General features: G+C 54.7%; 2 protein-coding genes across 4 annotated transcripts in view; one reads left to right on the top strand and one right to left on the bottom strand.

Moving 5' to 3' along the window:
* Pitpnm3 (PITPNM family member 3) overlaps window positions 1-10,570 on the top strand; it is an 82,564-nt gene extending 71,994 nt beyond the window's left edge. For all 3 annotated transcript variants that reach the window (XM_063250988.1, XM_063250987.1, XM_063250986.1), the window contains 6 exons: window positions 1,278-1,394; window positions 1,722-1,870; window positions 2,090-2,239; window positions 2,649-2,832; window positions 5,869-5,997; window positions 6,631-10,570. In XM_063250988.1, the coding sequence (XP_063107058.1) occupies window positions 1,278-1,394; window positions 1,722-1,870; window positions 2,090-2,239; window positions 2,649-2,832; window positions 5,869-5,997; window positions 6,631-6,936 (1,035 nt within the window). In that variant the 3' untranslated portion in view covers window positions 6,937-10,570. The remainder of the gene's footprint in view (window positions 1-1,277; window positions 1,395-1,721; window positions 1,871-2,089; window positions 2,240-2,648; window positions 2,833-5,868; window positions 5,998-6,630) is intronic.
* Window positions 10,571-11,625: 1,055 nt separating this feature from the next.
* On the bottom strand, window positions 11,626-14,424 carry Pimreg (PICALM interacting mitotic regulator). Its single transcript, XM_023565007.2, has 5 exons — window positions 14,257-14,424; window positions 13,471-13,794; window positions 12,924-13,204; window positions 12,298-12,393; window positions 11,626-11,674 (listed from the first exon to the last, which is right to left on the bottom strand). Exons 2-5 carry the CDS (start codon window positions 13,759-13,761, stop codon window positions 11,641-11,643), a joined length of 702 nt encoding a protein of 233 aa, XP_023420775.1. The 5' UTR covers window positions 13,762-13,794; window positions 14,257-14,424; the 3' UTR covers window positions 11,626-11,640.
* Window positions 14,425-15,827: the final 1,403 nt, after the last annotated feature.

The following is a 15,827-nucleotide window of genomic DNA, read 5'->3' as shown; positions in this document are numbered from 1 at the left end:
TCTGTCCCTTTGATTCATCCTAGGGTGTGCTGGGGAATCTCATTATGGTTTTGATTTGCAGTTCCCTGATGAGTATGTTACAATCTCATGTGCATATTTTCATGGTCAGCCCTTCCTTTCTCAGGGCTTCTGTAAGAGAGCTGTGTCTCCCCCTTTGATGGGTGCTTCCAGGGCAGGGGTCATGGACGTTTCCTTCCAGGGACTGTGCAAGTGAGGCACCTACAGGTGTTTGTTGAGTTTCATTAAAAGGTCAGAGGAGTTGAGAGGAGGCTTTGAGTCTGATCTCGGCAGGTGGGCTGGAATGTGGGAGCAGGACTGTCAGGGATGGCATATCCAGCAGGCAGTGTGGGAAGAGGGCTCAGCATGAGTGAAGGCCTGGAGGCCCCTGCAGAGCCTGGTTAGAGAGGAGAAGCTGCTCAGGCCAGGCTCCAAATGCTGAATTCAGGCCTGGGACTTTGTGCAGAGCGCAGGAAGCCAGTCTGGCAAGGTGCTAATGGATCAGAGCCTTCTAAGGATGCCTGGGGGCAGGTTTTGAACACAGAACTCCATTACGAAACCCTAGGAGAGTCCAGGCAATAGGTAGTGTGGGTGTGGCAGAGACACCTGTGTGGTCAGTGCTATGAAGAAGGGTCAGCAGTTTGAGAGATGTGGGCATCAAAGGCCAGCCTGGGAATGATGTGCAGTCAGGGCTGACACAGCTCTCGGAGCTACAGAATGAACTGGAGGCAGAAGAGAAGATATGCTGAGATGGGTATAAATAACACGATGTACAGTTCTGGGCTGGGCAGCACTGGGGAGGACAAGGCCATTGTGGCAGTGGGCAGTGGGCAGCAGCACTGTGGCCAGGCTGAGGGGCATTGCTGTGCTATGCTCCCTTCCTGTGCTTTTGAAATTTTCCACTAAAAGAAAATGGCTACCAAGTGGCTTGGATATCAGTGGTGATGCAGAAGGAGAAATGAAAGGTGACTGGACAGTTTCCAGCTTAGGACTCTAGAAGACAATAGGATGCAAGGTCCATTTTCACTTCCGGGGCATGTGGAGAGGTGAAGTAGTAAACTCACCTCCATGAAAAGCTCAGGGTTCCTTGAAGACAATATTCGTAGCTCATGGTCTCTCTCTTTCTCTTATGGGAGTCCATCTCTGAATCCTTGGCAGAAGTCCTGAGAGCCATAATTCCACAGGTCCATCCCCCTCTAGCCATCCTGAGTGCCTCCCTGACATGGCCAGCTGAAGCTCTGCTTGCAAAGGCTGAGCCAGATTTCTTTCTGTCCTTGCAGAATGTCACTGCTAATCACCGGGCTAACGATGTGATTGCTGCCGAAGACGGCCCCCAGGTCCTAGTGGGACGCTTTATGTATGGGCCTCTTGACATGGTGGCTCTGACTGGAGAGAAGGTACTGAGGGCCAGGCACCCCCTCAGCTGGCTCACCTGTGTCAGGTGCACTGTGAGGTGTGAGGTTTTCAGAGAGTTGAGCTGCCTATCATGGGAGCAGAGAGCAGGGAGCCACCTGGCGTGGGCAGGTCAGGGGCACAGTTAGGGATGTGCTGGGGGACCTGGCTGCAGTGGAGGGAGGGAAGGGACCGGTAAAATCCAGTAATGCAGGCAGTAACCTGCATGCTGGGCCCTGGTGTCCTGAGAGAAAGTTCCCCAGCCCAGCCTCTCTGCCAAGCCTGTACCCCTCAGCCTGCACTGAATCCCCTCCTCGCTTCACCACCTGCAGGTGGACATCCTGGTGATGGCAGAGCCATCCTCAGGCCGCTGGGTACACTTGGACACCGAGATCACCAACAACAGCGGTCGGATCACATACAGTGTGCCGCGGCCCCGGCGCTTGGGGATTGGTGTCTACCCTGTGAAGATGCTGGTCAGGTAGGACCCAGGGGGACATTCTCATGTTGACTTCTCCCATTACCATGGTGGTTCTAACAGTGTCTGTCCAGAAGATGGGTCCTGGGCCAAGCTGTCTGCATGGAGAGAGAAACATGGAAGAAGCCACCAGCTGTGGTGTCAGGAGATGCTGCTCAGACTGTAACCCCACACTAACTCTGACTCCAACCACAGCTGACACAGGCCTTCTGTGCCTTTCAGGGGCGACCAGACCTGTGCAATGAGCTACCTCACTGTGCTGCCCAGGGGCATGGAATGTGTTGTATTCAGCATTGATGGGTCCTTTGCGGCCAGTGTGTCCATCATGGGCAGTGACCCCAAGGTCCGGCCAGGTGCGGTGGATGTGGTGCGGTGAGTGCCAGCTCCCATGGGAGAAGCTGCCTCCTCTGAGGCAGGAGCCAGAAGCCCCTGGAGAAGGGCACCGCTTTGCCTGGTTTTCTCTAAGAATTCTCTAACCAGGTGTGGGGGTGCACACCTATCTTAGTACTTGGGAGGCTGGGGCAGGAGGATCACGGTGAGTTCGAGGCTAGCCTGGGCTACATTTCAAGACCCTGTCTCAAACAAACCAAAACCAAACCAAACCAAACCAAACCAAACCAAACCAAAACAAAACACTGAGGGTGACTTCAGGCCAGGCTCAGGGCTGGGCACTGATGCAGAAATTGCTGCTGTTTGAAGAAACCTGAGTTCAATGGGGCAGGTTGCTGGGCAATGGGTGGCCTGCAGGGCTAAAGCAAAGCCTCCAATACCATCTCGACAGGCACTGGCAGGACCTGGGATACATGATCCTTTACATCACCGGGCGGCCGGACATGCAGAAGCAGCGGGTGGTGTCGTGGCTGTCTCAGCACAACTTCCCACAGGGCATGATCTTCTTCTCTGATGGGCTGGTGCACGACCCACTGCGGCAGAAGGCCATCTTCCTCCGCAACCTCATGCAGGAGGTCAGTGAAGGCCGGGGGTGGGGTTTCAGCCACGCCCATAGGGCGGGAGCTTAGCACCGGACTCTCATTGGCCAGGGGGAGGGGCTCAGACCACGCCCTCCAACGCCCCTCCCCTCTTCCCACAGCCGGGTGGGGCCCTGCGTCCAGTCTCCAGGTACAGTACTTTGTTGGTGCAAAGAGGACTCGCATTTTGCAAAGCCTGCACATGGGGGTCTCTTATGCTTTTAGCAGCCTTTTAAAGTAGGTGTTATCTTTATTGACAGATACTCATCCTTCTTCCATTTCCTGATTCTAAAGCCTAAAACTCTTGTCTCTACAGCTGGTTTATTCATTCAGTAGACATCTAAGCGTCTACTGTGTTCCTTACCCAGTGCCTGACATTGGACCCTCACAGAGACCCCTCTCCTGAGCTGTGCTTCTCACAGCTGGGGGACTTCACGCACCTCAGAATTATCAGAAATGCAGATTCTCTGGTTCAGACCTACTGACTCAGAAACTCTTGAGTCTGAGGCTCAGCAGTGTTTTCACAATCCTGTAGGGGATTCTGATGCACAGAAAAAGAATTAAGAAGCACAGATCTAGAGTAACAGTTGACAAATTAAAATTAGATCAATCAGATTTCAGTGCCCATAAATAAAGTTTTATTGGAATGCAGCCAAGCGCATTTGTTTATGTATTGTCTGTGGCTGCTTTTGGGTTGCAATGGAGGAGCTGAATGGCTGTGATGGCGCACAAAAGCTCCAGTATTGATTCTCTAGCCTTGCACAGAAAAAGTCTGCCAGTCCTGATCTAGAGGAAGAAGGCCGTGTAAATTGACAATTACTGGTATGTGATTGAAAAGAGCCGCTGCCGGCAAACAGAGAGAGGGGACCACTGTTTGCTTGGGAGGCTGGGGGAGGCTTCTGGTAGGCCATCACTTTGGAGCTTAATCTTGAAGCATGAATGTGAGTTGTCAGGGCTGAGAGGAACACAGAGCTTAAAACTGAAGTGGATTAAGTTTCGCTGGGGAGCAACATTGCAGTGAGAAATGTGTGCCCTCGCACTCCCGCGCTCATTCAGAGCGGCTGAGGCAAGAGCAAGTTTTGGAAGGCCAAACGGAGGAGTGTTCCACGGTGTCCTTGAAGCAGTTGTCTTTGGTGATGATTCACCTCAAGGGTGCCATGGGTCCGAGGGTGGGCAGACAGTTACTGAGCAGGTGGCCTGGAAGGAACAGCTTTTGTATGAGACTGCAGCCGCCTTTTGGGGAAGGCTGTGGTTCTGCAGAGTCTTTTACAATAGCTGCTGTTAGGCAGTCACGAGTGAAAACTTTTCCTTCCTAATCGCCCAGCTTCTTTTTTGTTAGGATTGGCACAAGCAACTTCATTTTGATTTTGACAACTTTTACCATGATCAAAGTCACAAAAGCAAAAAAGACCAGGGGATATTTTCAGAGCTGTGGTTATCCAAGAGAGAGGCATGTGCAGGCGGTCAGACCCAGGCCTCTAAATCCTTGGAAGCCAGTCCAATATTGTGGACTTTTTTCTGAGGGCTACCGGGAGCCGTGGAAGAGTTTGAAGTAGGGGAATGGCAGTGTCTAATTTGGGTTGTACAAATAATTCTCTGCAGTTATACAGAGAGCTGATTGATAGGAGAAGGGAGAGACAGGAAGGCCAGTTAAGAGGCTTTTGGCAAGCAAGAGATAAAAAAACCAAATCCAGGTGCTGACCATGGAATGGACAGAAAGGTGATTGCAGGCACAAAGAAAAGGAGGGGTGATCACCAGGATTTGGTAACAGTTGGATGTAGGGTATGAGGGACTCTCAGATATTCTGGTGATGACCACGAGGGATCCAGGTGCTACTTTCTGACCATTGCTCAGTGGAGGAAGAGTTCTATATCTCTAGATTTGGGGTGACAGTGGCACAGATTAGGCACTCAGTGAATGTTTGTAGAATGGATAAATGATGGAGGGCATGGGTGGAAGGCCAGGTCAGAGGGAGAGGAGTTTCTCTGTGGGCGTGTGGAGGCTGATTGGCCATGCGCCATGAGCCATGTCAGCCCTAGCATGTGGCTTAGGGAACAGGTCCGTGGGTTGCAGGTAGAGACTGGAGCCATTGTGTGAGGCAGGTCCGTGGAACTGTGGGTGGGAGGCATCCCTGGGGAAGGGTAGGACCAAGAGCAGAACAGGAGCTGCTCAGGGAACCAACAGGAAAGTCCAAGGAGAGGGTGCCAGGACAGCGAGGCTCCAGCTGTCAGGGGAGGCAGAATTTCTAGCAGGCAGCACTGTGGGATGGTGAGAACCGTCCTGCATGACGGCTGGCCCCTGGGTGACCTCAGTGAGGAAGGGACACCTCTGAGGACCAAGAGGGCAGATGTGGTGGGATGAGGAGTGGGGAAGGAGGGTCTCAGCTTGGAGGGGTCATGGGAGGTGGAAGGCCTTCCCATGGACACTAGGTTACTCCAGCAATGGTGGAGTTAGCAGGAAGGAAAGCTGCGACACAGGACTGAAGTGTCCAGTGAACTTGGGAACAAGGAAGGTGACTTGTGGGGAAGCACATACAGTGGGGGGTGACTAGGTGATGAGCTTCCCTGAGGGAGAGGTAGTTTGGTTCCCTGGGGACAGAAAGGAGGGTGGAGTGATGATCTGAAAGTTCTAGTGGAGTGCAGAGGACATTGAGCCATTTTCTCAACTGGATCAGGTCTTCTGGGGAGGACACTGGACCAGCCAGTCAGGCAGCAGGCAAGTGACCAGCCTAGCCCTGACCTCCTGGCCTTCTGATGCATAAACTCAGTTTCCTGATCCGCAAATGGACATTTATCCTCTTTGTTATGTATTATGTGTAGTCTACCCAAGGCAGGGTCAGTGAATGGTCTGGTTGTTACTGAGCAGAGTCCCCTGTATTGGGGTTGAGGTCTGGTGAGGGGCAGCCACTCTGGGGATGGGTTCCGGCCCGGGTGGTATGGTTGTGTGGAGTGTGAGTGCAGTAAAGTTCCCCACACATCGGCCCCTGAGTTGGTGCTGAGCCTCCCCTTGTTCATGAGCTGCCTGCATTTCAGTGCTTCATCAAAATCAGCGCTGCCTACGGCTCCACCAAGGACATCTCCGTCTACAGCGTGCTGGGCCTGCCGGCCTCCCAGATCTTCATCGTGGGCCGGCCCACCAAGAAGTACCAAACCCAGTGCCAGGTGGGTGGAGGCCAGGCTGGGGCTGAGGGCTGGTGGCTGGGGAAAGGGCTGTAGAATAGGCAGCTCATTTATTGGTTCATTCATTGATTTATTTGTTCATTCACTAAACGCTTCTGGGCCCCTGCCTTGGATCAGGCTCTGTGTTAGATCCCAGGAGAGTCTCAGTGGAACGCAATCCAGCCTAGTGGGGGAGATGGGAATGTATGCAGACTGTGCCAGTGTGGTGTGGCAGACAGAATTCCGGAGAGAACCAGCTAACCGGCCTCCAGGACAAGGCTGGCTTCCCAAGTTTTGAAGGAGTCGTTCAGGAAGGAACTGAGGCTGGGAACAGCGTTTATTTGTGGCAAAGGCGCCAGCAAAAGTCAGGGTCAGGAAGCAGCAGAGAAGCATGCATATTCCGGAAACTGCCAGTGACTCAGCTTGGTGCAGGCAGGCAGCGGACAGAGGGCGCTGGGGCCTTCCCAAGCTCAGTCCCTGGAGTACGGGGTGGGGAGGCAAGAGCGCTTATGTGATCAGGAAAAATCCCTCAGGCTGCACGGGCCCGGGCCCCGGGGAAAGCGGGCGCCCCGGTCAGTGGTTACACTGCGGGGCAAGCTCTCATCTCTCGCTGGCTTAACACCCTCTCCTCCGCAGTTCCTGAGCGAAGGCTACGCCGCACACCTGGCTGCGCTGCAGGCCAGCCACCGCTCGCGCCCCAAGAAGAACAACTCGCGCATGATCCTGCGCAAGGGCAGCTTCGGGCTGCATGCGCAGCCCGAGTTCCTGCGCAAGCGCAACCACCTACGCCGGACCCTGTCTGTGCAGCAGCCAGACCCGCCGGCCATCACCCCCAAGCCGGAGCGAGCCCAGAGCCAGCCCGAGTCCGACAAGGACCACGAGCGGCCGCTGCCCGCGCTCAGCTGGGTGCGCGGGCCCCCCAAATTCGAGTCGGTGCCCTGAGGGGCGAGCGGTGTTCAGAGCAGAGGGGATCAGGCTGCCTGCAGGGATGGAGGGCCGCCTCTCCCCGCACAGGCGTTTTCCTGCTTTTTCCCTCCCGTGTCTGTCCAGCCGTGTCCGACCAGAGCGGGAAGGGACCCTCTGGCCGTGGGAGAGCTCCCGGGCTGCGACGGGGTGAAATCCGGGGGCCTCAGAGCTGCTGCTGCCTCCCCACGCAGGGACGGTGAGCGCGCGTCAGGGCGGACGTTCGTGGCGTCCTGGGGACAGGCCTGCGGAGACTCCTGTCCCGGCAGTCAGCGTCCTTCTGAGTCCCTGGACTCCCGCGGTCAGGCCAGGCGCACTGTGTGTGGAGAGGGCCTCCCCTTGGGGACCGGCAGCCGCGGCAGGCGCTGCCTTGTGGAGGAGCCAGTGGCGTTTGTGCCCGCCCTCCTAGTGACGTCCCCAGTCACCACGTGGAGGCTGACTTGTGGCAAAGCGGTCACTTTCTGGAGTGAGAGGACGCCCCCTAGGTTCACCCTGTGTACCGGTGTCTGCCTACTGCCCGGGGGCTGGATGAGTGCTGAGGTTTTGTCCGCCTGCAGCTGTCCTTTGCCCCTCACTGTTGTCCTCACCATCTTCACCATTTTCCGGTGGCCCTTGGGAACAGGTGTCCCTCTTCCAGGATCCCTGCTTTGTGCTCTCACCCCTGAGGCTGCAGCTTTGGATTCTGGCCCTGCTGGGCTGGCTGTGTGCCTCGGGTCTGTTGCTTACTCTCTCTGGACATGGCCTTCCTTCCGTGAATTGGAAGGGGCCCAACCCTCCAGCTGAGATAGGTGCACTTTTTGGCTGGTAGGCTGCCCTGACCTTCTGAGCCTGAGATTTGCAGGGTGCAGGTTAATGTGCTTTTTTCGCACAGCCTCACTGAGGGGTTCTGCTCTGGAGGAAGCTCTTCTCTACAGAGAGCCGCAGCAGGGCTGCTTTGCACTGACGCCCGAATGAGGTGTTCCAGGGATAGACACCCCCCGGAGGGTACTGATCTGGCCCACCCACCCCTGGCTCTCTCTGACCTATTCCCTTGTTGCTTTCTGAAAAGCACGGAGTTGAGTTACCAGGGTCTGGGGGCGTCATGGGATTTTGGTCCAAACTGTAATATTTCTTCCCTTCCAGCGACCACTTAGCTTGGTTTGAGCTTCAGGGCTCCCCCAACGCTGGTGTCCCACGGAAGGAGGTAGGGCTTGGCTTTCCTGGGGCCACTTAAAGCCTGCCCTGGTCCTCCTGCTACTGAGCCCCTGGCCCAGGCAAGGGTGTCCCACAGCTGCCTGTGCTCCCTGGCGCAGTCTCATACCTCTGGTGGGGCTGCCCATAGTTGTCAGCCAGGCTGCCCCAGGGCCTGGACATCTGTACATGCAGCAGGCACCTGTGTCACTCAGTATTGCTTCTGCTCAATGTCTACCTCTTGCAGCTCCCCTGCAGCCATGGCGGCTGCTCCTGGGGGTAGTTGGCACCGTTGTTGTGAATCACCTTGGCAATCTGGGAACCCTGCTGGGGCTGGAGGGGTCTGGGCTCTAAGCCCCCACCCCTACACTTTCTCCAGCCTGCCAGCTACTGCCACCTTTGCCCGACCCATCTGCCAGCTCTTGTAATCCACTTGCAGCACTGTACCCTGTGTCCCAGTCCTGTGAGGATGGCAGGGAGCTGGGGGTTAGCCTTAGCCTTTTTCTGGTCCTGGCTCTGGCTCTTAGCTCTCTCTTTCTCTCAGCACCAGCTTATATGGCATAGCATTTTATTCCTAACTCTTTCTGCTCCTTCCTCCAAATTATCTTGATTTACACTTGGGCAGAGTTATTTTTTGACATCCCATCATTTCCTTTTGGCAGAAGTCCCTGATGTGTTACTTTCAAATGATGGAATAATTAGTGTGGGATCCTTTCCGTTGGTAGATCCTCTCCTCCCTTTTTGAGAACTGAAGGCCGGGGAGCGGGGTGGCTGGAAGTGAGGGCACAGGCTTGTGACCTGGGGGCCCCAGGGACTTGAGAACAAGTGACCAGGGCTGTGTTTCTGGAGATTAGAACTGAGACACAGGACCCAGCAGGAGGGCTACCACCGCTTCCTTGCTGGAACCCTGTATGGGGACTTTGAGGAGTCTCACCCAAGCTGCTCGCAGTGTACAGGGACAGATTGTGAACACAACTTCTGGAGCTGTGGTTGGTGTGTGTGTGAATGCGTGTACTTTGCAGTTGTGTTTTGTGATGAGACTGCGTATGTCTCAGTATTGCTTTTTCAGCAGCTGTGTCCCCAATATGCACTAGTGGTGTGTTCAGTTTTGTCCGTTAAGTCAGAGCCAAAAAGAACCGAGTCCTGTCTTTTGGAGCGGGTGCTGCTGCCTCTCCTCCAGTAGTTCTGTGACCCCCTAACCCAGCTGTCCTTAGACTCTGTCTAGTGCCCGCTGTCCCGTAGCTGGAAACAGATCTCCCCTGACCAAAGCTCCCGTTTTTCATGTGGCATGTTTGTTTTTCCTTCCGGTGGCTCTGCTGGCTGGGGGCCTGCGGGCTGCCTACCTTCCTCTATTACTTGCCCTCTTGGGGTTCAGGGTGCATCTTTTGCCAGGGCCTGCTCTTCCAGCATCATGGTTTTCCCCCTAGAGATCTTGACTTCTTCCTGAAGCATGACAAACTATTTAAAAAAGAGAAAGTCTGCTTTGTGCATTTGGATGGGTAATCTTCCTGACTGGGTGCTGGCTACAGCAACCATGTCTGGACTTCTAGTGTCACCAAGCTTATGTGGGGTGGCTCTCTGAAGGAAGGGGGCAGGATCTTAGGGTTTTGAAACTGTACTTTTTTCACTATGAAGCCCAGATATGTGCCCCAGAAGTGTCCTGCAGACAAAACATCCACCAGTCTGTGAATGAAACTGAATTCCTCCTGAGGCAGGTGGCCTGGGCCAGAGGGGGCACCAGTTTTGACCTGGTTCAGGTGCAGCCCTGCCTAGGACGGGAGTCCTGACTGGGAAAGGGCCTTGCAGTTGACCCCGCCTTAACAACCAACTTTCCAGCTGAATCCCAGGAGATGTGGGTGCCAGCTGCTCTGGAAACCTGTTTTCTTTAGCTCAGTCAAAACCCCCCATGCATCTTTTTCGGTTGGGGGAATTTTCAACATTTGAATCAGGATTGATTCCAAGCAATGAGGCCTGGCTGGATCCTGCTCTTTTTCTTGAGAAACTAACGGGACGTGTGGCAGGATAATTAAGAGTTCGACTTCACTGACTTTGGGACACCCAGAGGCAGGTGACACCAAGGAGGGCCAGGCCAGAGAAGGGTGGCTCCGCATGAGGACCCTGCTGTCAGATCCCATTGTCCCTTTCTGTTGGTTTACTCGATGGTGGCAGCCAGTCTGACCTGGTCTGTGGGCTGGCTGATCCTAAGTGTGTACCTTCAGTGTTATCCGTGATGGGTGGTTGTGTGCTGGAAAAGGGTTATTAGGTTCCTGTGGCTGCCTTGTACAAATCCGTTAGAAAAGGATGTATAAAACCCCAGATTTATAACACGACAAAAACAGCATTATGGAGTTAAAAGATTTTTACAATTGGTCTTGATTTTGATGTGAGCTGGTTTTTAACTCAAACATTGTCACTTAAATAAAAACCTTATTTGCCTTTAAAATGTGCTTTGCTTTGGACTAAATTGAAAAAGCTTTCTCTTTACTTGCGCCCTAAGGGTGGAGTAGGACAGGCATGCCAGAAGCTGAGGGGAGAGGGACAAAGCCAGGCTAGACTCGTGGCCCAGGGCAGTGTCAGGTGGGGGGCTGGGGGCGGAACAAGTGTCCAGCGTGGGTTCTTTATTAAGGAAAAGCAGTATGATTTAGGAAACCAGTACACAGGCTTCTTTATGATACAGTGGTAAGGCAGACTTCTTAAATAACTTACACAGGGCAGAACTGCTCTGCACACCCACAGTCCCTGTGCCCAGTTTATAAATAGGTGGGCACCCATGACCCCGGGGTTGCAGAACCTGGAGATACGTCCTCTCCCTTCCTCCAGGGCCCTGGGGGTGAAGTAGGATGGAACTGGTCCCAAGAACCTCTACCTTTAGAATGTAGCTGGGAAGTCTGTAGAAGACTCCCAAAGTTCTGTCGTGAACAATGTGACCACAAGACTTGAGAATAGGATGAGGTCCTAAGCCCAAAAGTCCCCTGGGGAAAGAAGAGCAGTTCCCCAGCTTGCCAGGAGCTTCCTGGGTCACCTCCAGATGCAACTGAGACAGAAGAGAGGTGGGTCCGTTGGTAATCAGGTCCTTGTTAGTGCAGGTGAGGGGAGCTGATGCCTCTAGTACTTCCTCCAGGAAGCTCCAGGGCAGGCGATGTAGCTGTCTTGGGTATGAGGGCTTGGTGGCCAGACAGGACTTGTTTTCTGAAAAACAGAGCTCCTTTTGTGCCTATTGCTGAGCTCAGGGGAGGGGAGTTGAGTACCTCACAACTTTCTCAATTGGCTGGAGGTGCTTTAAGTCCTTGGGGTGCCCAGCATGGTGACTGAGCAACGGGCCAGTGAGGTTAGCAACTTTGGCTCTGAGCAGGTAGGCAGACTCTTAGACTTCCTGATACGGATTTTTTCAGAGACTCATTTCTTTAGCATGTTCATGAATAAAGGTGAGGGAGGAAGGGGAGGAGACTGAGAAACATGGCGGGGGGGGGGGTGAGGGAGGGGGAGGGAGAGTATTACCTGCAGGGCCTGTCCTCAGTCACGAATGAGGGTGACGCTCATGTCCGCACTAGAGATGGAGAAGGGGGAGGGACTGATGTTGCTGGGTGCTGCAGGCTGTGAGGAGACCCTCCCAGACTGAACCAACAAGACCAGAACCTGGAAATATGGCGGGAGCAGGGCTACTCTGCAGGGTCAGAGCTGGTGCCTATGAGCCTGCTGTGACTGTTACACAGATGCAGAAACGAACATGCTGAGTTCATGAGGATTCAGAACTGAGGTGCTGCCCTCACAATATATAGATCAGAACAGATATGCCAGGAACAACATGGCAGCCATGTAACCCTTCTAATTCTAATGCAGGTGGGCCATACATAGAGAAGCCATGCAGAGTATTGGAGGAAGGGCAGGCCTGTGGGACTCAGGTGTCCACCCACACATGAGGTTCCAGATGAATGAAAAAGGCAGAGACCCAAGACCTGGAGGACCACATACATCCAGGGTGCGTCCTTTACCATCATCCCAAATGAAGTCTTTCACCCCTTCTCATGTTTGCAGTGAGGAGCCCAAGGCCCAGAGAGGGGCAGGGACTAGTGAGGGTTGCACAGCAGTCAGAGCCAAGCAGCAGCCAGCCTACACCGGTGCTGTGGCTGTATGGGCCACTTCACTCTGAAGCATGAGACACCAACTCACTTGTCTTCAGCTACGATGGCCTCGTGCAGCTTTTGGGACAGCTTCTGAAGACGCTGGATTCCTGCCCCCACAGGCTCGAGGTCACTGTCGGATTCACTGAATACAAGAAAGCCAGCAGAGGCTAGCTGGGGACCTGCGATAGGATCCCCTCCCAAGCCAACCCTGGGACTTGGTCTGTGGGTCTAGATGGCCCTAGTGGGCTGGGCTGCCTCACCACCCAGTCCTGCTCAGTGACACGACCTCATGTCCCATGAGGCCAAGGGGAGGGGCAGGTAATTTGGCAGACAAGTGTCTGCTGTTCTTCACCTGCGAACTGAGTCCCTGTCAGCCTGATGTCCTCACCAGCAGGCTGGGCTGAGTGGTACCAGGCAGATCTAAGCTTATGTCTTTCTTTTACAGGAGGGAAAACTGAGATCCTGAAGGATTTTCTCAGATCCTTCACTAGGTCTGGGGGTAGAGCTGGGCTGGGACACAGATGTGACTCAGCTCAGGGTGCCTCTGGCTCCAGAACTATAGAAGAGGTACTCGGAAGCCCTGGGGTCCAGATAGCATTTGAGGGATCAGGGAAGGGAGCTCTTGCATGGGCTCCGAAGCACTGGTTCTGGGGAGACAGCCATACTACTTGCCTGGGAGAGCAGAGAGGCTCTGTCAAGGAGTAGGGGTTCCGGAAGGCAGCATCCCGCTTTGGCCGCCTTCGGGGGTGAGCATGCAGGCCCACGGGGGCAGAGAACCGGTGGTAGTCCCTCTTCCTAGGATCTAGGGTGGCTCCACGCAGCCGGGTGCTCTTCGGAATTAGGGTGGGAGATGGGGAGCCATTGCCCTTCTGCGCCCCTCTCTTTCTCCTTCTGGCTTTCACCTGAGTTTCCACCAGCCATTTGGTGCCACTCGAGCAGGACTCCTGGATTCTCTGTCATAGACAGGCACAGCATAGCACAGACAGAACCCTCTGGCCTCCAGCTTCCCATGCCATAGTGCCTACTCTTGGTCTTAAGGGTGCAATGATTCCTTGTTTCTGTTCCCATGGCCCATCATTGCCGCCCAAATCTGTCTTTAGAGACACCACTCAAGTCAAAGTCCCCAGTCCAAACGGAGCCTGCATTCTCAGGGTCTCCCTGAGGGCAAGATCTATGGACACCAAGGACACCCTCCATAGCTGGCTGGTATTGTCATTACCTGGGACACGACACCCAAGGCGTTCTTGGCTGAGCAGGCTGCAGCCTGGAGGCCCTGCTGTTCTGGCTCTGGGGTTTCCAGGAGTTTCCAGGAGGGGCCCGCCCGGAGGTTGAGGCTGACTGCTCTCAAGGGCAGTCTCCGCTGGAACTGTCTACACAGGGAGCCTAGGGTCCCAGTGGACGACTCCAGGTGGCTGGCTGCGGACCGTTCCACCTTCTCTTCCAGCTGCTCCTCCTTCAGGAGAGATCGGCGGTGCACCGAGGGTCGCATGCCATGCCACCGAGACGCCATTTGTCTGGCCCAGTCTCCTCGGCCCCTCTGACTCTGGAGAGGTCAAAGGCAGGTCATCAAGGCACCCTTCACTTCCATTCGGGGCTCCACAGGAGCCCTGGGGCCAGGAGAAGATAAGGGATGGGGGCCTGTGCGATTGGGCGCTTGGAGACCTGCGGGCACCTGGAGGAGGCTGCTTCCTGGAGGAAGGGTCAAATTCCTGTTCCCCTATGCCGCAGGTTTGGAAAAACAGCGGTCTTTGCATCCCAGCCCTTTTCCAGAGTCCCGGGGTGCGGTAGGGGAGGGAGGCAGGGTTTCACCCAGTCTCAGCGCCAGATTCAGGCCACAGTCAGCAGCGTATTCACACATTCGCCCTGGCCAAACGCGCTCCAGCCCCACCACACTGTCAGACACCAGGCTTCACCCGACGCTTGGCTGTCCTGGCTGGGACCCCCAACCCATGCTTCCCCTTGACGCCCCCTAACAGAAGCCCCTCGACGTCCAGGCCGCACTTACCCGGCAACGCCCAGCGCAAAGACAGGACAAGGCGACTCCTTGCAGACCCCAGTAGATTTGAAACTCCGCGCTGCTCCGCCCCGGTCCTGTACTCACAGCTGATTGGCTCCTTCCTCGCGGCCTCCGCTGTGCCGGGCATCTGATTGGCCTTTTTTTCCTCGCGGCTGTAAATTCGTCTCGAGGATTGGCTTAGATGCCCGCATTCATCCCTCGCGACCCCGGCTGGGTTGGGTGTTGGGGATGCAGCCCGCGGCGACTCCTGGATGCTGGGGTTTCTGGTCGCCGAGCCCAGCCTCCCAGGAGCTTGCGCGGGAGTGTGGCTGGTCAGCAAAAGCGCCGCGGAGGCGGGGTCCTGAGCGCAGAGAAGGCACAGGAGCCAGCGGCCTCGGGGCTCCCGGGCCTTCGCAGCCCTGGCCACCTACGGAGCCCACCGTCCTTCCCGGAGGATAGGCTTTTCTTTGTCTCCGGGAGGTTTTGTCCCGAAAGAGCCCTGGCGGGGTGGGGTGGTGGGGTGGGGTGGGGAGGTACGGAGCCCTTGTTTCCCACGAAGGTTTTACCACAGTTTCCCCTCATAACCCCTTTTCTGTGTCAAGGCAATGCCCTCTGCGCGTCCTCCAAGCTCATACTCCACTCTGCCCCAAGAAGATGCATGCTGTGAAAGTAAAAGACAAAAAAAAAAAAAAAAAAAAAAAAAAAAAAGAAAGAAAGAAAGAAAGAAAGGAACAGACTGCACGCTCCTCCCAGCCTTCTTCCTCCTAACCAGCTCCTCAGGCCTCTGCCTGGTTCTACCGTCCTTCCTTCTTCTCTTTAGCATCCCGGATGCAACTCCACGAAACTCTCCCCAGCAACCCCCTACTCCTCCCCTGTCTGGACTTAGGTGATGGTCTTCAGCTCTCTTCAGGTTAGGGAGGTTTCACTTAGGTTGTTAGCCTCGGTGATGACCACAGCCCCCACCCCGGGGTAATAATGATTCACTTGTACGGGGCTCTTTTATGCACCAGGGGCTTGATAAATATCCCTGAACACAATCTATCCTAGCTGTAGTCTGTGCTTTGAGGAGGGAGCCAAGGTGTAGAGAGCTTAGGCTGGGCCTCAATTTCACTCAGGGTCAAGGATTCAAACTCCACTAGTCTAGAACCAGGATCTGCATGTACCGGTGCCATGCCACGCCATGCTGCCCCGCACCTCAGCCTCTGCCCCCAGGCTGGACTACAGCCAATACTTTCTGGGAGCTGTACACCCCACAAACCAACATACCGCAGCCAAAATCACTTTGGGCTTCCCGATTCTCCTCCCTTATATTCCCTCTTTCAAGTTTTTCCAAATTATATAAACAATGACTGTGCTTGATTAACTCTACAAAAATGGGCCACGCAGGTCAACTGAAATCACCTTGGGGCTCTGGTTCAGGGTGTGGGAAGAGAGGGACATTAGTGCATCAAGTAAGCAATATCTAGTTAATCAAAGAGCTGCACAAAATGTTATTTAAAGCTGGGAGCTACAGAATGAGTTAACCAGGCAAAGCGCATGTTTGTGTGTTTGTATACTTGTGAGGTTTTGTGTGGTTTCCT

The sequence above is a fragment of the Cavia porcellus genome, unplaced genomic scaffold (genome assembly GCF_034190915.1).
Source record: "Cavia porcellus strain 051 isolate PalLab524CR breed Dunkin Hartley unplaced genomic scaffold, mCavPor4.1 scaffold_6, whole genome shotgun sequence".
NCBI classification, from domain to species: Eukaryota; Metazoa; Chordata; class Mammalia; order Rodentia; family Caviidae; genus Cavia; species Cavia porcellus.
The sequence above is the reverse complement of the archived record's forward strand: the minus strand, read 5'-3'. Positions and strand labels throughout refer to the sequence as shown.